We start from the raw sequence: 23557 nt of genomic DNA, 5'->3' as shown, positions 1-23557 counted from the left end.
TGCTCTGTGGCTTGCTCTGTCTTGGGAGGTGCCTTGTGGCTTGCTGGGCCTTATGCAATGCTCTGTGGCTTGCTCTGTCTTGGGAGGTGCCTTGTGGCTTGCTGGGCCTTATGCAATGCTCTGTGGCTTGCTCTGTCTTGGGAGGTGCCTTGTGGCTTGCTGGGCCTTATGCAATGCTTTGTGGCTTGCTCTGTCTTGGGAGGTGCCTTGTGGCTTGCTGGGCCTTATGCAATGCTCTGTGGCTTGCTCTGTCTTGGGAGGTGCCTTGTGGCTTGCTGGGCCTTATGCAATGCTCTGTGGCTTGCTCTGTCTTGGGAGGTGCCTTGTGGCTCGCTGTGCCTTATGCAATGCTTTGTGGCTTGCTCTGTCTTGGGAGGTGCCTTGTGGCTTACTGTGCCTTGTGCAATGCTTTGTGGCTCGCTCTGTCTTGGGAGGTGCCTTGTGGCTTATACAGTGCCTTGCGGATTGCTTTCCTTGTGCGATGCTTTGTGGCTTGCTGTGTCTTGTGAGGTGCCTTGTGGCTTATACAGTGCCTTGCGGCTTGCTTTCCTTATGCGATGCTTTGTGGCTTGCTCTGTCTTGAGAGATGCCTTGTTGCTTGCTGTGCCTTGTGCATTGCTTTGTGGCTTGCACTGTCTTGGGAGGTGCCTTGTTGCTTGCTGTGCCTTGTGCAATGCTTTCTGGCTTGCTCTGTCTTGTGATATGCCTTGTGGCTTGTACAGTGCCTTGTGGCTTGCTTCCCTTGTAATGTGCCTTGTGGCTTGCTGTGCTTTGCGCAATGCTTTGCAGTTTGCTCTGTCTTGTGATATGCCTTGTGGCTTGTACCTTGTGGATTGCTTTCCTTGTAATGTGCCTTGTGACTTGCTGTGTCTTGTGGTTTGCAGTGCCTTGCAGCTTGCTTCCCTTGTAATGTGCCTTGTGGCTTGTACAGTGCCTTGTGGCTTGCTTTCCTCGTAATCTGCCTTGTGGCTTGCTGTGCCTTGTGAGCAGTGGCGTAGCTAAGGAGCTGTAGGCCCCAAAGCAAGTTTTACAATGGGGACCCCCAAGCACTCTATACATAACAATTGATACGGTGCACCAAAACCTGCCGTTGGCAACTACAGTGTCAGAGGTGCCAGCAGGGAATGGGGGACACTTTGTTAATGATTACCACTATACAAAGCATCTATAGAAATGATTATTATGAGCACAGAACCTATAGAGAGCTAATACTGCAGTTGAGGGAGGGCCCTTTGGGGCCCCTCTGGCCCAAGGGCCCCGATGTGGTGGCTACCTCTGCAACCCCCATTGCTACGCCCCTGCTTGTGAGCTGCCTTGTGACTAGCTGTGTCTTGTGAGGTGCCTTGTTGTGTCTTGCTGTCGCTTGTAATGCGCCTAGTGGTTTGCAGTGCCTTGTTGTGTCTTGCTGTCGCTTGTAATGCGCCTAGTGGTTTGCAGTGCCTTGTGGCTTGTTGTGTCTTGCTGTCGCTTGTAATGCGCCTAGTGGTTTGCAGTGCCTTGTGGCTTGTTGTGTTTTGCTGTCTTGCTGTAATGTGCCTAGTGGTTTGCAGTGCCTTGTGGCTTGTTGTGTCTTGCTGTCGCTTGTAATGTGCCTAGTGGTTTGCAGTGCCTTGTGGCTTGTTGTGTCTTGCTGTCGCTTGTAATGCGCCTAGTGGTTTGCAGTGCCTTGTGGCTTGTTGTGTTTTGCTGTCTTGCTGTAATGTGCCTAGTGGTTTGCAGTGCCTTGTGGCTTGTTGTGTCTTGCTGTCGCTTATAATGCGCCTAGTGGTTTGCAGTGCCTTGTGGCTTGTTGTGTCTTGCTGTCTTGCTGTAATGTGCCTAGTGGTTTGCAGTGCCTTGTGGCTTGTTGTGTCTTGCTGTCTTGCTGTAATGTGCCTAGTGGTTTGCAGTGCCTTGTGGCTTGTTGTGTCTTGCTGTCTTGCTGTAATGTGCCTAGTGGTTTGCAGTGCCTTGTGGCTTGTTGTGTCTTGCTGTCTTGCTGTAATGTGCCTAGTGGTTTGCAGTGCCTTGTGGCTTGTTGTGTCTTGCTGTCGCTTGTAATGCGCCCAGTGGTTTGCAGTGCCTTGTGCCTTGTTGTGTCTTGCTGTCGCTTGTAATGCGCTCAGTGGTTTGCAGTGCCTTATGGCTTGCTTTCCTTGTGATGTGCCTTGCGGCTTCCTGTGCTTTGAAACCTTTTACAGTGTGCTGCCGTGCTGTCAGTAGCTTGTACATACTTCTATGATTTCAGGTCACTCAACACCCTTCTGTCAAGGCAAGCCTTTTGTCATGACATTCTAAAATTCAGCTCCATTTCAATACTTTACTGACTACACAATATGCAATTCCTTTTACCATGTGATTTAAACGTGATCCTGGATGCTATTTTTCCACATGAAGAATGTCAGAGCAAAGGATCAATCAACTGTGGGTTTATTTAAAAGAGTACAAATAGGCAAATGAGCTCAGGTGACATTGCTGCTGCTGTGGGTACAAGCCAAACGCAAAGCTTGGCTTTCTTCATTTGGATGAGTTACGTTCTGATCATTAAAGTGCTTGGACAACCAGCTCAATGTGGCACATGTAAGTGGATTACTTTATTATACGTGTGTACATTGCTGATATTTTGCCAATCTCGCTGTGGTCTTTTCTATAAATGGATCACCAACTGCTACTTCGCTTTATCCTCTCAGGAAAAACATCCTAAATATTTTTTGCACAAAACGTGGGCTGTTTTCACTGCCTCTTATGTTACTGGGGTTCACATGATGTACAATCAGTGAAGACAGGAAATCTTGTGTTTGGGATGTTGGGTCTGGCACATATTGCCATCTTTTTTATGTGTTAATACATGTTTTCATTTCATTTTTTTTTTTTGGCATCATTTTTTTTCTTCCCTAGGTAATGTGGTTGGGTGTTATAATTGAAATTAGGGGTGGAGTGATCCTTCTATACACAGTTTGGGTTCTCTCCTTGGCTACAAATCCTGGCTAAAACCCCCTCTCGCCGGGAAACTGCTAAGATGCACATACCTACACACACCCCGAACCATCACCACCTCCCCACAAGGCAGAGTAGTGCAGCGGAGCAGTGTGATATTTACCTGCTCCAACTACATATTGTGTCCCTTCTGTTCTTCCTGGCAGTCGCATGCTCAGTGCTTCCATACCTCCTTGTCCTGTCGCGAACCACAGGAAACAGAGGTATGCAGCATAGAGTGCGTGGCTGTCAGGAAGATCAGAGGAGCGCGAAGCAAATATTAAACTGCTCCACTGGGCTATACTGCAGAAGGGGGAGGGGGAGGGGGAGGGTCAGCCCCCCCCCATGGTCACTATAGTTCCAGACTGTCCAATAAATGTTAAATCCTAATAAAACAATTTGCCCCATGACTTAGACTGTGTTTCAGATTCCGTGATTGAGTTTGACAGCATTGGTCTAGACAATGAGAACAATAAGCTCTAGCAATTTTATATTAAAAGTCCTCTGATTATCACAAACATCACAGCTTGTTGCTTGTCTTGTAGTGAGGAACAAGTCAATGTAGAGGAATGAGAATCCCTGCTGTACACTATGATGTATGACATCTAGGTCTTCATAAGTCCTTTGCTACAGCTGCACACAAAGTGCTTCTCTGTCCCTGGCTTGTTAGTTAATTACCACTAATGGAAGGAAAGGGATGGCTGGCAGACTGCCAGGGAAATCAGTGGCAAGTTGGGAAAAGTTTAATAAATTTAGTGTAAGTATCAATTTCCGAGCTCGCTGTCATGGGAGGAGTATATATATGCATGTAGATGTTGTTTGAAGGGCAAATGCAAAAGAAGAAAAGGAATTGCACAGTCAGAGGAGGGAGTTACTGCCAGAGCGTAGTGGGGGCAGACACGATGGAGAGTCATTTCCTATCAGACATTCAGATCTTTTATTAGATTTATAACATTGTACTAGGGTTGTGTCTGGATGAAAGATAAAAGCAGACAGAACTCTGCACCCAGGGAGAGAATCGGTATTTTCCACATTATAATAGCTTGATTCTAGCTCAGCAGCTACCTTATGCATGGATCAGACAATCCTATTTTTAGCACAAACTGAACCATAATTCGTATCATAAACACTCGTACAATTGTCACAAATTACTAGCACTGCAATAGTTAAAGAGAACACAATCAACACATGGAAGCATCTTGACTGATGCTGGCTATAAACAGACCTGATGCCTCATTTCTTTTGTTAGCCTTTTGCATTTTTTGCAATAGGTGAAATTTAAAACAGAATGTGGCCTGTACTAAAAATGTATTGGCCTTTTTTTTAATACATTGTTTACAAACACTGCTACAAATGACTATAGGACTTCTGTCTGAGAACTATGGATGTTGGCTCCAAAGTTTCTGTTCTATTCAATGCACACTGCCAGGCAGTTACTCAGTATTGTTATCTTTACAAAATTCTGAATCACTCCATTTTTTTGTGGCTTTGAAAGAGGGTGGACGTGGAGGTTCCAAGGACCCAAAAGACACAAAGGGGACAAATACCTGGAACCAGTAGTGTAATATAATAAAAAACCAAGGGGTTTCCAGTGCCTCCCACGCCAGTATATATTTCCAATCGCCACGTTCTAGCTTTGCTTAGCAACCTAGCGGCTTTGCCTGTGACCCATAGCCGCAGCGTCTGGTACACGCGGCCACTCACGTCCCGTCCTGCGGAGCTCCTGGATGAGTGTGTGTGACCGCAATGTGGGACAGATGCCTGGCACCTACCAATTCCTGCTGGAACATCGCTACAGATGTCATTCTGAGCACGGTCCCCGGCTACTGAAAGCAGGATGACTGCTCTTTTAGGCTGTCTCCATACATACAGCCACATATCAACCGGGTGAGAACTGTCTAGGTCAGGGCGACTGCCCATGTTTGTACACTCCACTTAGAGCGCTCTCTCTTTTGTTTTACTTGCCTTTCTAATGGTTTGGAGAGCTTCCATGTCTTAGAAAAGCGTCAGATCATCCCGACCAGGGAGCCACCACACCAGGGGCGTAGCAATAGGGGGTGCAGAGGTAGTGACCGCATAGGGGCCCTTGGGCCAGAGAGGCCCCGAAGGGCCACCCTTCAACTACAGTATTAGCTCTCTATTGATCCTGAGCTCATAATAATCTCTTCTATAGATACTTTGAATAGTGATAATTATTAACAAACTGTTCCCCACCCCCTTCTTGCACCTCTGACACTGTAGTTGCCATTGGCAGGTTTTGGTGCGCCGTATCTATTGTTATATATAGAGTGCTTGGGGGGGGGCCCATTGTAAAACTTGCATCGGGGCCCACAGCTTCTTAGCTACGCCACTGCACCTCACTTCCATTCTAAGAGGAGTACTCACACTTTTCTGGTTGCCACAAGATGCAGCCACCAATAAGGGTTTGTGAGGATCCTCACTGGTTGTGCTCCCAATGATTAGGTCAGTCCCTAAAGGGGACTTTACTAAAAACATCCTACTGACAGAGGTGTCACACAGCAATAACTAAAGGGTGGAGGTGCCCAAATATAAGAAAATATTTAAAAACGGTTTAAAAAGGAGAGGCAGTGGTGGTCTTATTTCTTCTGTCGAATATAGCAGCCAGTACAACTCAGCAGAAATTCAAAAAGTTTATTGCACAGAAATTGTCCGACCTTCTTTATGTGCAACAAACGTTTTGAATTTCTGCTCACAGATGGAAAGGGGGAATTTAGCACTGAACAGAGCTGTGAGCTTTGATGAGTTTGTGTCACACCTGATATCGTTCACTAGGGGTAAAGCTGCAATGTTTACAGCCTTATTATCCTCCAATAAGGAGCTGTTGGCAGGTCAATGTGTAGTCGACAGCTTTTGCAACTGCAGAAACAACTATAGCTATGTTCAAATGGCAATACACTATGCCTGCGTTGGAGTAGAGGCTGGCTTATAGTCACACCTTACAAAGCCTTGCTCTCATCTCCCATTTGGCGTTAAGAGTCTACATTAAAGTAACGTAGGTGGTTGGGTTGGGGAGTGGGTAATATCTGCTCATAGCCACTAACCCTGATACTCACACTTTGTCATATAGATTCCAGCACTGCAAATACTCACTGTCACTGTCAGCAGCACCAGTATGTTAAAGCATCTAGGCACTGACATTGGCTGTAGCATCAGCGCCCTATCCATACACCCTCCATCGCTAATCCAAAGCTTTGGGTGCGCTGCCATCTAAACCATAATAGAACCATAAGAGCCAAAGAATGTATTGCATTACCTTTACTGTCAGGATATAATGCAGAGACATTGACATTTCTAATGGCAAACAGGTAAATATGTAGAAATATCTGACTATAATCATGCCACCTAAAAAATTACTAAAACATACAATAGATTAAATATAAAATAATGGCTATTTTAATACCTGAAATTTGGTGCAGATGCCCATTCTAGTGCCAGGCAGGCAAGTCCTATTGCAGCATATACCAAAAGAAAGAATATTGTCACAATTGCAGCAATGGTGTTTAATTTTCCAGCAAACAGTACCATCTGAAAAGCAACAGAGAAACCATTATCAAATTCAGTATAGCATGTCGAGAAATACAGTAACTAAAAAACCCTCACATAGTATCTCCTGAACACTTGTATTGCCGTGAAAGCTGTACCAATATCTTCCCCTAGCTATACTTAAACTGTATATATTACAGATAGCCACATATGTACTTGGCTATACATCCCACACAAACTCTGTGGGCCTGACTTACCAAAACGGAAGAGCTAAGGAAAACAGTTAAGATCGTGTGTGTTCCAGCAAATCTGCCTTGATTCTTCTAAGCACTTAGGCTCCCTGCACACTGCGCATCCGATTTGCGATTCCGATTTTCCCTGAATGCTATCTACAGAAAAATGCAGAAAAAAACGCAGCATGCAGTAATGATTAAGAATTGGAATCGCATGTAAAAAAACGATTAAAAATCGCAATCGGAATCGCATGCAGTGTGCAGAGGGCCTTAAGGTGGCCACACACCAACAATTTTTTAAATATCTGTTCAATTCAAGAATAGCAATCCAGTTTTCTGACTGATTGCAACAATTCAAAAAATTCTGACCAATGTACCACACACCTATGTTCAATTTTTACCCAATCATGAATAAAATAATTGAAAGCTCACAAAAAATTGATTGGAACTGTAAATCAAGTAATCAACAAACCATCACACACCATACAATTCTATAAATTGGCCTAAAGTTTCCAACATGTCCAATCTCCAGCCCCCCCCCCCCAAAAAAAACCCGGGAAAGTCGATGGATTTATCACTCAAATACAAATACAAGCTCTCATTTCTTTGGGACAACTGATCGAAATGATCGAATTGGTGAAAAATTGGATATTTTAATTGTATGGTGTGTGGCCACCTTTAGTGTAGAAGATGGTATACCGACATCCTCTGAGGCTAACCTAGACCTCAAGGATGCAGATGTATGTCCTCAGCATTTAGTAAGCATAGTGTGGTGATGTTAATTATTCATTAATAAGGGAAACCTTCCCTGGTGCTCAATAACACCTCCACCATTGCAGAGATTGGCATGGGAAGCAATGGTGATGCTGGAAAGTATTATAGTCACCTTTCCCGTGATGGCACTGATGACATTGATCTTATGCCCAGAAACCTATGAAATCCTTCTCTGCCATAAATCCAGATAATGGGCCTGATGCATGAAAACACAGTAATATTGCCATGCACAGACAATGCATCAAAATATTCCCCTTACTACCAGTATCGCGAGTTACGCTATAAGTGCAACACACAGTACTCGTCTAACCAAGGGCGTAGCAATAGCCATAGCAGCCATAGCAACTGCTATGGGGCCCTGGGGAAGAGAGGGGCCCTGACACGTGATGTGTTCATCATTAACTTTGATTTGTTGCTCCACCCTCTAACTTTGTCTCAGTGCTCATAGACTTTGCACAGTGTGCTTTGCATGAGAATGTAAATTGGCCAATCAACTCATATTCATAGGGTAGAAGCATGTAGCATTGCTCAAGAGTGCCTAGATATAATGGCCCCATCAAGATTTTGCTATGGGGCCCCATAATGTCTAGCTACGCCACTGCGTCTAACATGACCATTGCTATGGTAATGCACCTTAATTATGGTAATGCTCGTTAGCAATCCACATTACCATAGGAAAAATCGCACTAGTCGAGTTTTGGTTCACCATAAGCTTGCTGGGTACTCTGTAACTTTGGGTGTTTTGAGCCCTACCGCACAGAGCCATAATAATCCATGCCATGCACTTATGAGGATCAGCCAATCCGAAACAGTCTGTATGCATGTTGTATTACTTTGGCACTTTAATATAAACAAGCTGGCACATCATTGCTTTCCATGGGTTCTGGTGGTGTGTTTAGCTATCAGGGACAACAAAGAGGTGATTTGCATATTCAGCAATGATGCTCTGGGGGACACCTCAGAGTTCCCTCCAACCTGAATAATCACAAATACCTTCTGTTTTAAGGAGGTACACTTCTGGTAAAAATGTTGGAGGCTAATATAAATTTCATTAAAACGTATTATTATAACTGTTCATCTAAATAATGAAGAACATTGCTGATCACTAAAATGCTAATATCTCTTAATAATATTGATGTATATAACAAAAAAAAAATCTGTGTGCCTCCTTCTGATGTTCAAAGTTGTTCGAGTTGTCTCGCAGGAGATAATTTGTCATCAACTAAACTTATTTGGAGTAATTCATAGCTTTGTATGGGCTTGATTCACAAAGCTGTGATAACTTTTATCACGGTCGCGCTAGCATTTTGCGCGCAGTATATCATGCGTAATGTTTTTGTGCGAAAACAGGCGCCATTTTGCGCGCAAATTCGCCTTTGAGCGCAAAAACCATTACGCATGCTATAGCGTTAGCACGACCGTGATAAGAGTTATCTTGGCTTTGTGAATCAAGCCCAATGAGTGTTAATGGTATTTCATTTGTAAGGTTTGAAAATATCTTTTTGGTGAAAACTCAGGAGAGAAATTAATATGTTATGAGTCTTTGAATCTCTTAAAGTTAACCAATAAATGATACCATCCTGATTCAAAACTTCCTGCTATAAACATTTTAAATCAATACTTCAGATAAAAGAAAGAATAATAGTAAGATCGAATATGGAGCATTTACAACATAACATGTTTCACAGGTTTATTTTACCTCACAGATCTGGACATGGGTTTCATTTAATGGAAACAAGGGACTTGTTCTTGGCGTTCAGCAGTACAACTTAAAGCGGATCCGAACTAACTATAACAAGTAACTTGTCTATATATCTTATCTAAAGTTTAGATAGTTTACACAGCAAATCTGGCTGCATACAGCTTCAACAGTTTATGAATATTTATTCATGTGATACAATGAGGGCAGCCATGTTCTGTTTGTCACATTGTCACAGGCTGAGACCTGGAGATGCTATCAGTTTGCCTGTGTGTAAATTCACCTCCTCCCTCTGCCTCTGAAATCAATGGCTAGTAACACCTCCCCCTCCCCCTGCCTAGACTGAACTCCTATAAGCTCTTGCTTCTGTCTGAAAATGCCAAGCCACTGTGAAAAGCTGTGGGCGAGGCTTGTTTAGTTTATAGAGAATTAGAGTATTAAAACAAAACAAAAAAAGTATTTGGCTTGAGGAATGCCCTATAAACTATACGTAAGGAACACAATTATGCAATGAGTAAAAGTTTATCTCGGATCCACTTTAATTTCATGTTGCTAGCAAACCACAAAGAGCAGTGTAACTACAAACCACATACACTAATTCAATATTTAAAGTGAAGCTAAACTGATGAGATAAATAATTGTATCCATCCTCCTACTTCTGAAAATTAATTTTATTGTAGATATCCCACAGTTGTATGTAATGTTTAAAAACTTAAAAAAAGTAGATTTATTGTTTTGTCTCTGCTGAATGAAACAGTCTGTCCCTTATCTCTATGTGCTAAAAAAAACACGAACTATCTATCCCCTACTCTCAGAAGCTCAGTTCTCTGCCAGGAAAGCAGAATTCCTTATCAGTGAAGGATGCTTTATCTGACTGAGTCCCTACTGGAGAAAAACTGTCAGTTGTATAGCTGAATATTAACTCTTTCAGGCAGGAAACAAAGGAAAGCAACACAGTATATGTATTTGTGTGCTTGCCACTGTACATACACGTCTATCTTGTTATGTCACTAAAGCTTCCCTTTAAGGTATACTTTTGATTTGATAAAGCAACAAAAGATATGTTTATTCATCAGAGAACAATCAGACTTGTTTTTCTTAAAAACTACATTTGTCATCATTGTCATTAAATCTGTAACATCCATATTCCACTATGTCACTATGTCGCCCTCTGCATTATGTTAGGAGCTGTATTGATGCTGACCAACATGGGTTAATGGCTAGCATGTACAGTGCATTGGCATTTCCAAGGCTCAAGATAAATTCTGGAGAAAAATAAAGGATTGAATGAAAAAAGATAGCAGTGCCACTTTCCGTTAGGAGGAATGGACTTCTTTAAGTGAATCTGACATTGGTGATTTATCTGTGAGGTTCACGGCCATAACCCATCGCCTGCTGACTTCTGGCCCTCAGTCTGGGAGCATCATTCTGGATGGTGATGACTCTTTAACTGAATAACGGAGCATGGAGAGAAGACACCATCCATCAGAATAAAGGCAGCTCTCCCTAAGCTCACAATCCTATTTGTTCATAAAATCAGTTCCAGTGTACAGGGATTTGTGGAGAAATAGAATTTCTCTGTCCTGGAAGGAGAGGTGAGTACCCTAATAAATAACAGTGTGCTTATTATGCAGCTGATATAAGGAAGTACTTTAGTTACTGTAGTTAAATATGTTATGTCTATAGACAGTTTAAAGATACAATCAATACTGAAAAATCCACTTGGAAATGACAAACGCACACGCACACGCACGCACACAAGCACGCACGCACACACACACATACACACAATTCTTTTATTTATAAGACACAACATAATTACCATTATACTACATGACAAAACTAATGATCCTGGAAAAAATCCTGGAAAGTGAGGTTGCTTTTGAAAACTATGCAATGAATTAATTGAAACAGAAAAATACTAAATGAAATCAATGTTTGATGTAACTACTCTTTGCCTTTAAAGCAGCATCAATTTTCTTAGGTACACTTGCACACAGTTGGTTTTGCAGATAATTGGTCCAGTGCACGATTAATGTAGGTTGTGTAACCCGAATCAAGGCCTGGCTCCAGACCATTAGTCTCGTCCTGAGGCAAAGACCATGCAGGAGCTGCTGGAGGAAACATGTATGTGGACAGGTGCACATCCTCAGGGAATGCAGGGTATCTTGCAGTGTGGTGATTAAGGGCTCTTTCACACAGGAATGTTAAGGTTGCATAACGTTCCCCTAACGCGACGCATGGTGGTGCTAAAGTTGAATGCTACATAGAGACGCGTTATGCGTTTCTTGGTGCGCCGTTTTCGTTCGATACTGATAGAACGAAAACGGCGCATTGCTTCAAAAGACTGTGGAGACTACGTGATCAGAAAACTCCGCATCACGTGGTCCCGCCAGCCAATCGTCGCACAAAGCGGCCGCTCCAGGAAGAAAACACGTTACGTCAGCACAGTGCAGTGAATATTAATTAGTCATGTGGCTAGGCACAATAGCGGACTCTCTCCTCCTCCTATCCTACACTGAAAAAAAAACCCAAACAAACATTACTGAGCATGTGCAAACAGTCTAACGCGGCTAAAACCGCGTATAACGCACAGCATGCTGCACTTTCATTGAACGTGCAGCGTTACACTGTAACGCAACGTGGGCTCTGAACTGCCCATTGATTTTTCATTACTGTGAGTTGGGCTGCGTTACACGCTGCTCTAACGTGTGCCTGTAACGTCCCACTGTAGAAGCAGCCTAAAGTTCACTAGAAAACATGATAGTAGCAGTAAAGTATTGTACCGTGATAGCCATCAGTAAATACAAGAAGTTTTGAGTCAGGATGATACCATTTATTGGCTAATTTAAAAACCAAGTTAGCAATAACTGGTATCACCCTGACTCACTTCTTGCTATAAAACATGAAGGCATTATGAGAGTGAGGCAAGTGATATCAGTGTTGCAGGAAGCTAAAGCCAAACCAGAGGACAAAAGGTGAGTATCAGTTAGGGTTGGGTGTCAATTAGAAATGTTAGTATGAAAGGGCAGGGCGAGGGTGGTGATTTAGTTAGGGATAGTAAATGATTATTAAATGTCAGGAAAGGGTTACTGTTGAGGGAAAGGTTGGGTTTAAGCATCAGAAAGGAGGAGGTGGGGGTGTTGTGTTCAGAAATAGGCATCAGGAAGGGGACAGCTTAAGTGTGAAGAATATACCATAATAATCACGCATTAGCAGAATACTGGCAGGTGACGGGTTTGCCAATATTTGGCTTATCGAGGGCAAGCAGCAAATCATAAACCCACACAGAATACATATGTATCCTCCCTCAGAATCCTGATCTCACCTTATTTAAATCTATCTGTGATTATATGACTAAACAGAAGAAACTGAGCTGCTCAGTTGATGCTTAAAGGGCAAAGGGTGTTCACACCAAGTATTAATTTCATTTACTTTAACATGTAACATGTAAACTGTTTATCACAAATGATTCTTGAAACCCTTTTTAATTTTCTGCATAAGTCATCCACGAATGAGATTCATTATAAAAATATGTATATACAGTATATATTATAAATATTTGACTGTATTTAATAGTTGGGCTGGAGTGCAACACATTCTTACATACACACATCTACATTGTGCATTATTATATTTTCTGAATACTAATCCTGCTTGAATTGACTTTAATTGTGGCCTCTTTTCTCTGCAGAGGGAGGGAAAAGCTCTTTCTTACTGAACATGCCTAAAAAAGGAAATTGCACGAGTTGGGAGAACAAGGTTTAGCAGGTTCAAGCACAAAGATGTTGTGAAGAGGAAGTCTCAGATCGCTCATCAATATTTATTAACGAGCAGTTGGGTACATGGCAATCCTAAGATGTTGCAGAGCTCACCTCCACCTCATCAGTGTGTCTTCATGTCACTTACTTATGCTAGAAGAGACTGTTGTAATTGTTACATGACTTTTTTTTGTAGGTGAAGTAGGTAAAAAGTCAAACAAAGGGTTAAAAACCCCTTTACATTCAATGTGCATGATGTATTCTCTCTCCACCTCTGCTATCTCTACTGCCATCTCCTGTCTCAGCCACCCCAACCCCCACCTCTTGCTTTCCTGCATCAGTTTGCCCTTGATGGATAATATGTTTAACACTCCATCAAGTTGAGTGTGGCAGCTTTACATGGAAATCGGGAATAAATAACAATGCAGGTGCATCAGGATAAGCAAGACAAGGTACTACTAAATGGTCAATTACCTCTAACCACTGGGAGCCATATATAAAAAGCAAGACATGAGATATACAGTGCGCAAAGGAGATGCCAGAACCTTGTTTGTATGCACATTCATGTTATTCAACTGCATGAAAGATTAAATACAAAGGAACTGTCACTAATACATTGTCGTTCAAAGATTAAATAAACTATTTTGTAAGAAACCACAAATACTCATAAGGCTCCTTCACACTAGAAATTGCATTTGTGGGATGCAACGTGCAATGCCCTTGCAATCGTTTTTTATAAACAGCACGGAACATACTGGAGTTACGTTAACACGTGTTTATGCACCGTTTTACAGTCATTTGTGATTCTATTCATGTGAAGAAGATATTGAAAAATCACATGAGGATTGCATTTCTGAACATTTTAAAGTCTTATATTATGCACTTCTATTGACTATAATGGCAACATAAAATGCATCACACAGTCAAAGTGATTTGATAAATAAAAAAAGAATGACATAAGTAGGAACACTATAATGGGATCCTACCGGAAACCCTTTTGCACCTCTGAAGTGCAAAGTGCATGCATTTTTCCAAGATGCAAAAAATGTGTATAGTAAGAACAATCCCTAACAGCCCTAACAGCAGAATCCTGACTGCTTCTTACAGCATGATGCATCAGCAAAACCAAACAACATAATTACTTTTAATAAAAAGAAATCATGCTTCATCATGGACCAGTTTCCTGGGGTGATCTGCTGTATGAGCTTTTGCACAAGAGAAATGACTTAAAGATTCTATGCAGTTAGAGAAGTTAGGGTTAGGAATTTATGTTAAGAAGAGCGGTTAGGGTTAGGCATCAGGAAGAATCTAATGTTGGGTGGTAGTTTAGGGTTGCGTGTCAAAAAGAAGGTAAAATTAGGGGGGAGTGAATGTTTGACATCTGAGCCCATATTCAATTAACTTGTTCTCCTGAGTTCTCTCCTAGATCATCTTTTCCCCCCTTGTGAATAAAAAGGCTCTTCAAACCACCAGAAAGCAAGAAAAGACACAAGACAAAACATTTTTATTGCGACTTCCTCCTGACAGACTCAAACAGCTTGAGCTACAGTTTCTAGGCGCAGTAGCAATGTTAGGGAGTCTATCCCAAGTACTCCTTGCTGAATAGGTGCTGGTTTACTGAACAGGAAGAGCCGAGATTCAAACCCAGGTCTCCTGTGTCAAAGGCAGAGCCCTTAAAGGGAACCGAGCAACCGTTCATTTTTAATTCCCAGATCAGCTTGATCAAAAATTAAAAATGCATGCTAAAAATAGGGTTCATTATTCAAAAAAACGTTCATTTTACCTCATCTTTTTACATTTAAGGGTTAAATTACAGGCAGTATTCCTCTTTCTCTGGTCTGATGACAGCCTGTACTTACGTGCAACTGTCATCAGAACGAGATACAGATACAGATAGGAAAGGTATTATATGTGCATCAGTAATGTTACAAGCAAAATGTCAAAGTTTATTTAGACCGGGGTAATTCACAGTTATCAAGAAAGAACTAGTAGACCCAAGCCAGTTTAAAATAAGGGCTCTAGGTCTTTTTTTTAACCCGCCCCGTGCACACCCACAGCACACGTGCGCACACCTGCCGCTGGAGCGCACCCGCCCGCCCGGCTCACTGGCCCCGTCCTCCTGTCTCAACGGCTGTCCGGGTCATGTGCGCAGTAGCAAAAAGCACGGACCCAAGGACACAGAGACAGCAGTACGCAGGAACACTTGGGTTTTATTATAGAGGATGGCCAACAGTTTACTCCCTTAGAGCAGGGCTTTTCAATCTTTTCACTAATTGTACCACTTTTATCACCTGATAATTTAGAAGTACCACCTGTGCGCCTGCGCAGTAGAGCGGACCTGATCAGGCTCGGCTGTTTCTACCAGAATCAAAGCGGAGAGCTGCTACGGCGTATGCAGGTATGCTGACAAGGAGATCTTTGGGCGTCCTTTTGCTGGATCCTCTCTACTGTGGAGGAAGGTGGAAGCCTCTTTAGCCCCCGAGGTCCTTGCTGTGCTGCCCTGCAGAATAGTTCAGACCTCAGATCAGCAGTAACCCGACTGTCACTGTCACTGTGCACCGATTGCCTGGCTGTCTCTTCGCCACTGATCTGAGGTCTGAAGTATGCTGTAGGGCAGCACAGCGAGTAGCGAGCGAGGGGGAGCTGCACTTTGTGGAGGCAAGATGGGACCATGACAAGTGGTAGACAAACCTGGTGTGTACCACCTGGCCAACAGCAAAGTACCACTTGTGGTACGCGTACCACAGGTTGAAAAGCCCTGCCTTAGAGGATTTGTGAACCGTTGGAAAAAAAATGCCCTAAAGTCACAATAGGCCCTGTGGATCCTATGCTTCCAAAAGGAGGTTTGGTGAGATCTCCTGATTAGCTTTTAAATAGGAACTTTGATGACAGATAGTACAATGTAATACACTGTTTAGAATACCAACTTAATTGTTAATTCTCCTGCTTTCTGCATCAGAAACACTTGTCACTGTTTATCTATATATTGCTGTATATTGGTATGTACCAAGCATTATTTTTGAATCAAAGCAACCTATACTAGCTGTTTGTGACTCTTAATTCTTAAAGATGCAAGTGAACACCAAACTTTTATTTTCTATGAAGGACCTACAAAAAGACAAGGTAACTTAACCATTTCAGCCGGCGGCGATTTTTCACCTTATGCATCAGAGCAATTTTCACCTCCCATTCATTCGCTAATCACTTTATCACTACTTAACACAATTTATTGATCTATATCTTGTTTTTCCGCCACTAATTAAGCTTTTTTTGGCTGGTATACTTTGCTAAGAATTATTTTTTTATAAAGGCATTTTAACAGGATTAATAAGAAAGAAATGGCAAAAATTCATTATTTCTCAGTTTTCGTCCATTATAGATTTAAAATAATCCACGCTACCATAATTAAAACCTATGTATTTTATTTGCCCGTTTGTCTCGGTTATGACACATTTTACATTTTGTCCCTATCATAAAGTATGGCGCCAATATTTTATTTGGAAATAAAGGTGCATTTTTTCCGTTTTGCGTCCATCACTATTTACAAGCTTATAATTTAAAAAATGTTCGTAGTATACCCCCTTCAAATGCATATTTAAAAAGTTCAGACCCTTAGGTAACTATTTATGTTTTGTTTTTTATATTTTTAATTGTAAATTTTTTTTTTCATAAAAAAATTTATTTGGGTAATATTTTGGTGTGGGAAATAAACAGTTAATTTTTAATGTTATTATATGTGTAAATTGCAATGTAAAAAATATGTAGATGTAATTTTACTATTTAGCCACAAGATGGCCACCTTGAGTTAATTTTTTTCTCCTTGTGCTTCTCGATCATCGGAAGCACAAGGAGGACGCGGGAAACGTTTTTTTTGCAGAAAGACTGAAGCCTCTAGTAAGAGCGCTTCAGTTTTTGTGCTGGGGACACAGATCGGCGATTGGGAACCATGTTCCTGTTCACTGATCCCAGGGCTACTGGGGGACAGCACGAGGGCACGATAGCGCTTCGGGAGCACGCAGCAGAGCAGCCACCTGAACGTGAGGATCACGTCCCGGCGGCAGAAATGGTTAAGATAATCTATGGGCTGGTGCACACCAACAGCGGTTCTGAGCGATTTTTAAAATGCTTGCAGGTGGAAAACCGCTTGGCTAATGAAAGTGAATGGGATGGTGCACACCAGAGAGGTTATTTTTTTCCCCAAATGCAAACTCGGGTCCTGCAGCATATCTGAAGTTTTCTGAGGTGTTTCTGCCTCAATGTAAAGTATAGGAAAGTGGAAAATTGCTCTGAAAAGCGCTAGATTAGAGCAATTTTCCAGGCATTTTTGTTACAGAAGCTGTTCAGTAACAGCTTTACTGTAACAAAATATAAAATGTACTGCACAAAAACGCTCCATAAAACACTCAGCATGTTTAGAAGATAGCTCCAAACATGCCTAGAATCGCTAGCGGTTTTTGGTGTGCACAGGCCCTATGACTCCGATCATTAAGGGTGCGTTTCCACTTCAGCGGAAACCGCCGCAAATCCGCAGAGTTTCCCCGCAGGCGAATAGTGCAGGGAAACTCTGCCATAGGGTGCAAAGGTAACGCCGGCCGAATCGCTACCGCTAGCAATTCGGCTGGCTTTTCCATCCGAATCAGCGCGGGAGGCTGCGGATGGCACAGCTGATGGGATTCGTCTGCTTTCCCTGCAGACCTGGAAGAGCCGGCTCGCGTCTCGCAGACGCGCGCCCCTCTAGTGGAATCGCGCCCTAAAGGAGACTCTGCTTTGAGTTATATTCATGAGAATAAATGCACATATATTAATCCTTAGAAAAAGTATATCTTTATCATTTAATTTTATTGACTTGTTTATTGAGTTATTGAGAAATTTGATAAGGCTCAATACAAATTCTGGTTTTAAGCACAGTTTAAAAAAAAAATAAAACTCTCCATAGTCTACAGAACCAATCTGCATTCAGTTCTAATCACAAAAAAGAAGCATAAGTGGTTCATAGGTTTTTCTTTATTATCAAAAGCACTTAATGAATGGCAGTTGGTATAGCGAGACTTCCCCATGAGAACATAGACTAGTCCAAATCCTGTCAGATCTTTTTATTACCTACTGTAAACAACAGCAACATCGAGAAAAAGTAATGTTTGTTGCATTTTAATCTGGGAGAAATGTACTTCTTAAAAGTACATTAACATTGTACAATTTGTCACATAGTGATCCTTTAAAATATTTTTTCCTATGGTCTGGGGTCCATAAGTAATTAACTTTTTCTCTTGAGTTTTCTCCTAGGAGATAACTTTTCCCATTCTCTTTAAAATAACTGTCCAGCACTTTGCAACTGAAATAGCACTTAAAACTAGGTGAAAAAGTACTATGATAATTATTGTATTTTCTTGCTGGTGGCTTAGAAGGCATTTTATTGACAAATTGTGAAAATATCACCAAGAAGAAAACTCGGGAGCAAAAGTCAATTGCCCCTTTTTTCTAAGAAAAACTACAAATTACACAAGTCCCGCCTTCTTCTGGACACCAGGGCCCATATGCAATTAAGCTTTCTTCTATATAATATTTTTACACCTTGCCACAAAATGCTTTTTGAACCACCAGGAAGCAAGAAAACACTCAAAATAAATTTGACAGTACTTCTTCATCAAGTTTTGGGTATTTTTTTAATTGTAAAATGTTGTTATTTTTTAGAGAAGATAAAAATTATCTCCTAGGAGAAAACTTAGAAGAAAATATGAATTGCATATAGGACCATGGCCCATATGCAATTCACTTTTTCCCCTGAGTTTTCTCCTGGATGATATTTTCAAAACTTGTCAATGAATTGCCCTTTATACCACCAGCAAGTGAGAAAGTACTCAACCCACACAGGGGCACCAGATTCAGAAACATTACATTGCATTACAAACATTTAACAAATATTCTTCAGTGCCTTTCACATCAGGGATCAAGATCTACAAAGCCTGTAGCAGCAGCTACAGCACAAATACTGTAACATAATTCTTATCTTGAAATACATATCCTTGGAATAAACTAAACAGTTTAACCCATTCTCTTCAGCGAAATTGGCAAAAAAAATTAAACAAACAAAAATGATACAAATAAGAAAAAAACTTAAGAAAAGGCTAATATTTTGGTACTTTTTCAATTTCAAAGTGCTGAAACGTTATTTTAAAAAGAGGCTGAAAAAGTATCTCCTAGGATAAAAAGTCAAGCGCATGCCGGTCAAGTTATAAGTTCTAACTCCTTATACTTAACATTGGGACAGGTGGGGTGCTTTTGTAGAGGGGTGAACACTTTTACACGCCCTCTTTTGCCAGGCACACCAACTGTTAAGAATCATGCATTGCTTAAAAGGTTGAACCACACAATCACTGTTCACCCTTTCTGGGCAACCCCAGCTTGCATGGGGAAAATGGGGTTAAGAAGGCTTGAAGAGTTGCTTTTTTAATTTTTATTAAAATATAATATATTTTCAATTTGTTTCCTTGTCTACAAAAAAAGACATTGTCAAGCATTACACTGCATGGTCCCACTCACTTTTTTGATTGCACCATGCAATGTGATCTAACCATGGAGTACCTAGAATCCATTAGGCTAGGACTTGATACTCCTTTCTTTTACCACATAGTCAGTTATCATAGCTACAAAGATGATCTCTTTCTTAATTGTAGAGAAGATGCTCAACCTTGTGACCTCTAGTACTTATTTTAAAAGGACATCTCTTGTACAGAGGACACTTTACTTTGCAAAATACTTGCCTTTATTCTGCAAAACCTTTTAGTCAGTTTTTTTCTTTATGAAAACACAATATTAAAAATAGGTGTGTGCCATTAGCACAAATAAACACTCTCAAAAAGACATTTAAGAGAAAAAGTTATACTAAAAACAAATCTCAGTCAGGAAACATTTCAGTAGGCTTCTAGTATGGGCTTTATCATGGCATACAATCTAAGTGCCGTTCTGTCTATACATTGCCATGCCATACAGTACATGTAAATTAAGTAATATTTATTTAATCTTCTATATCTACATAGCTCAACAGCATGGTTAAGTGCCAAATCTTAAAAAAAATCCTGGCCCAGAGCAAATATTACAATAAATCGCCCGTTTTTAGTATGGTTCTCCTACTATGAGTTTCAAAGTCAGTCTGCTTACCTGCCTTAACCACTTCCACACCATGACATTTTATGCTGATCTGTGCAGCGTGGGCTCTCCAGCCCGCAGCACAGATCAGCTAGCAGCCAGGGCGATCAGACTTCCCCCCTTTTTTCCCCACTAGGGGGATGTCCTGCTGGGGGGGTCTGATCGCCGCCGGCTGCTTGCGCTTGCGGGGGGGGCTCTCTTCAAAGCCCCCCTCCACAGCGCTTCCTGGCCGCCTTCCCCTTCCCTCCCTCTACCTCCCCCTGTGAGCGGCGCAGGACGGAATTCCGTCCTGCGCCGGATAGGATAGGCTTCAGCCTATCAGGTGGCGGCGGTCCCCGGCCAATCAGAGGCCTGGGATCGCCGATCTCCGCCACGGCGCTGCTGCGCAGCAGCGCCGTATACATGTAAACACCGGGGAAGATCTTCCCCGTGTGTTTACATTTACCCTGTGAGCCGCCGATCGGCTCGCAGGGTGTTCACGGAGACACCCTCCGTGAGCTGACATGGAACGGCCGCTCATACGAGCGGCCGTTTCCATGGTATACACTTCTGGATTCAGGGGCGTGTATATACGTACCGAGAATCCGGAAGTGGTTAATTGACAAGTAAACTGGGCGTTTACAGGTCAAAACAAAAAAACTAAAACTAAAGATACAAACAAATAAAACAGAACATGCTTACCTTACTGAATAAAAATGTTCTGCTGTTGCTGCTCAGCTTGGAATAAAAGTGGCATTGCCATGCAACTAGCATAGTAAACTACAACCATATGAGGGCAAGCTCAGGTTTCCCCTTCCACCTGTATAATTTAGCATACAATTGATGTAATTCAATTATGTCCAGCACACCCACTTTCCTTGTCATTGTATGTGGTAATCTTCATACATATAAGCACACACAAGTTACACATTTGTTCCCCATTAGCACAGACATCAGCTGTCATTGTTTGGATGGCATTTGTTGTTCTACAATTTCATCAAGGTCTTCAATCCCACCACCTTCTTATTTACAATGAATCAATATGATAAATGGCACATTTTTTTCACGATTAGTTACCGTATTTTTCGGACTATAAGACACACTTTTTCTCCCCCAAAAGTGGGGAGAAAACGTTGGTGCGTCTTATAGTGCGAATAGTACGCTAGGCTCCGCCCCTGTGCATGGTAATTATGTCCGCTCCGCAGACATGATTACAATGGGGGGGGGGGGGGGAAGGGAGCAGACATGATTGCAATGGGGGGAGCAGACGTGATTACAATGGGAGGGAGGGGCGCAGACATGATTACAATAGAGGCGAGGGGCGCAGACATGATTACAATGGGGGGGGGGGGGAGCAGACATGATTACAATGGAGGCGAGGGGAGCAGACATGATTACAATGGGGGGAGGGGAGCAGACAAGATTACAATGGGGGGCGGGAGCAAACATGATTACAATGGGGGGCGGAGAGCAGACATGATTAGAATGGGGGGGAGTGGAGCAGACATGATTACAATGGGAGGGAGGGGAGCAGACATGATTACAATGGGAGGGAGGGTAGCAGACATGATTTCAATGGGAGGGAGGGGAGCAGACATGATTTCAATGGGGGGGGAGGGGAGCAGACACTATTACAATGGGGGGAGGGGAGCAGACATGATTACAATGGGAGGGAGGGGAGCAGACATGATTACAATGGGAAGGAGGGGAGCAGACATGATTACAATGGAGGCGAGGGGAGCAGACATGATTACAATGGGGGGAGGGGAGCAGACATGATTACAATGGGAGGGAGAGGAGCAGACATGATTACAATGGAGGCAATGGGAGCAGATATGATTACAATGGAGGCGAGGCGAGCAGACATGATTACAATGGGAGGGAGGGGTGCAGACATGATTACAATGGGGGGGGGGAGCAGACATGATTACAATGGGAGGGAGGGGAGCAGACATGATTACAATGGGAGGGAGGGGAGCAGACATGATTACAATGGGGGGGAGGGGAGCAGACATGATTACAATGGGGGGGAGGGGAGCAGACATGATTACAATGGGAGGGAGGGGAGCAGACATGATTACAATGGGAGGGAGGGGAGCAGACATGATTACAATGGGAGGGAGGGGAGCAATTACAATGGGGGGGGGCGGAGAGCAGACATGATTACAATGGGGGGGAGGGGAGCAGACATGATTACAATGGGAGGGAGGGGAGCAGAAATGATTACAATAGGAGGGAGGGTAACAGACATGATTTCAATGGGGGGGAGTGGAGCAGACATGATTTCAATGGGGGGGGGAGGGGAGCAGACACTATTCCAATAGGGGGAGGGGAGCAGACATGATTCCAATGGGAGGGAGGGGAGCAGACATGATTACAATTGGGGGGGGGGGGAGGGGAGCAGACATGATTACAATGGTACAATGGGGGGAGGGGAGCAGACATGATTCCAATGGGAGGGAGGGGAGCAGACATGATTACAATGGGAGGGAGGGGAGCAGACATGATTACAATGGAGGCGAGGGGAGCAGACATGATTACAATGGGAGGGAGGGGAGCACACATGATTACAATGGAGGCGAGAGGAGCAGACATGATTACATTGGAGGCGAGGGGAGCAGACATGATTACAATGGAGGCGAGGGGAGCAGACATGATTACAATGGGAGAGAGGGGAGCAGACATGATTACAATGGAGGCGAGGGGTGCAGACATGATTACAATGGAGGCGAGGGGAGCAGACATGATTACAATGGGGGGAGGGGAGCAGACATGATTACAATGGGGGGGGGGGAGCAGACATGATTACAATGGGAGGGAGGGGAGCAGACATGATTACAATGGGGGAGGGTAGCAGACATGATTACAATGGGGGGAGGGGAGTAGACATGATTACAATGGGAGGGAGGGGAGCAGACATGATTACTATGGGGGGGCGGGAGCAGACATGATTGGCATGGGGTTAGGCAGATCTTTATCCACTATGAGAGAAATATGTAAATACCTAATAATTGCTACATTCTTTTATGGGCAACCCGTTTGGAAGGAGAAGAACTACAAGACGCCTCACACCATGGACGCACCAGGTTTACTTTTTTTCTTTCCTAATTTTTGCTCTCTAAACCTAGGTGCGTCTTATGGTCCGGAGCGTCTTATAGTCCGAAAAATACGGTAGGTAAGACAGTATCCAAACTCCTCAGGCTCTCATTACCATATTTGCTATAAGTTAAAACATGATGGTAGCCACGTCATTGCTCTTTCTGTTATCCTTTCTGGGGGTTACACACTTCAACAGGTCCAAAATAGCAATTGAACATTTAATCTCGTATGTTTTTCTTTCTTATTAAACACTTCATAGATTGGACTGCGCCCTAAAGTGTTTTTTGGGGGGCAATATTACATTGAATTTGCTACAATTAAATATTGACTGCTCCTCAGAAGCATGAAAGCTCTGACATCATGGTGTTTGCCCATTCACTTATATTCTGTACGGCTACATAGGGAAA

At 42.7% G+C, this 23557-nt stretch overlaps 1 protein-coding gene across 1 annotated transcript in view; it reads right to left on the bottom strand.

Annotated features, from left to right (window-relative positions):
- LOC137570632 (solute carrier family 12 member 9-like) overlaps positions 1–23557 on the bottom strand; it is a 366074-nt gene that overhangs the window by 99452 nt on the left and 243065 nt on the right. The window contains exon 9 of the mRNA XM_068279330.1: positions 6377–6501. Within this exon, the coding sequence (XP_068135431.1) occupies positions 6377–6501 (125 nt within the window). The remainder of the gene's footprint in view (positions 1–6376; positions 6502–23557) is intronic.

This window comes from Hyperolius riggenbachi, chromosome 4 (genome assembly GCF_040937935.1).
Source record: "Hyperolius riggenbachi isolate aHypRig1 chromosome 4, aHypRig1.pri, whole genome shotgun sequence".
In the NCBI taxonomy this organism is placed as follows: Eukaryota; Metazoa; Chordata; class Amphibia; order Anura; family Hyperoliidae; genus Hyperolius; species Hyperolius riggenbachi.
This window is presented reverse-complemented; position numbering and strand designations above follow the sequence as displayed.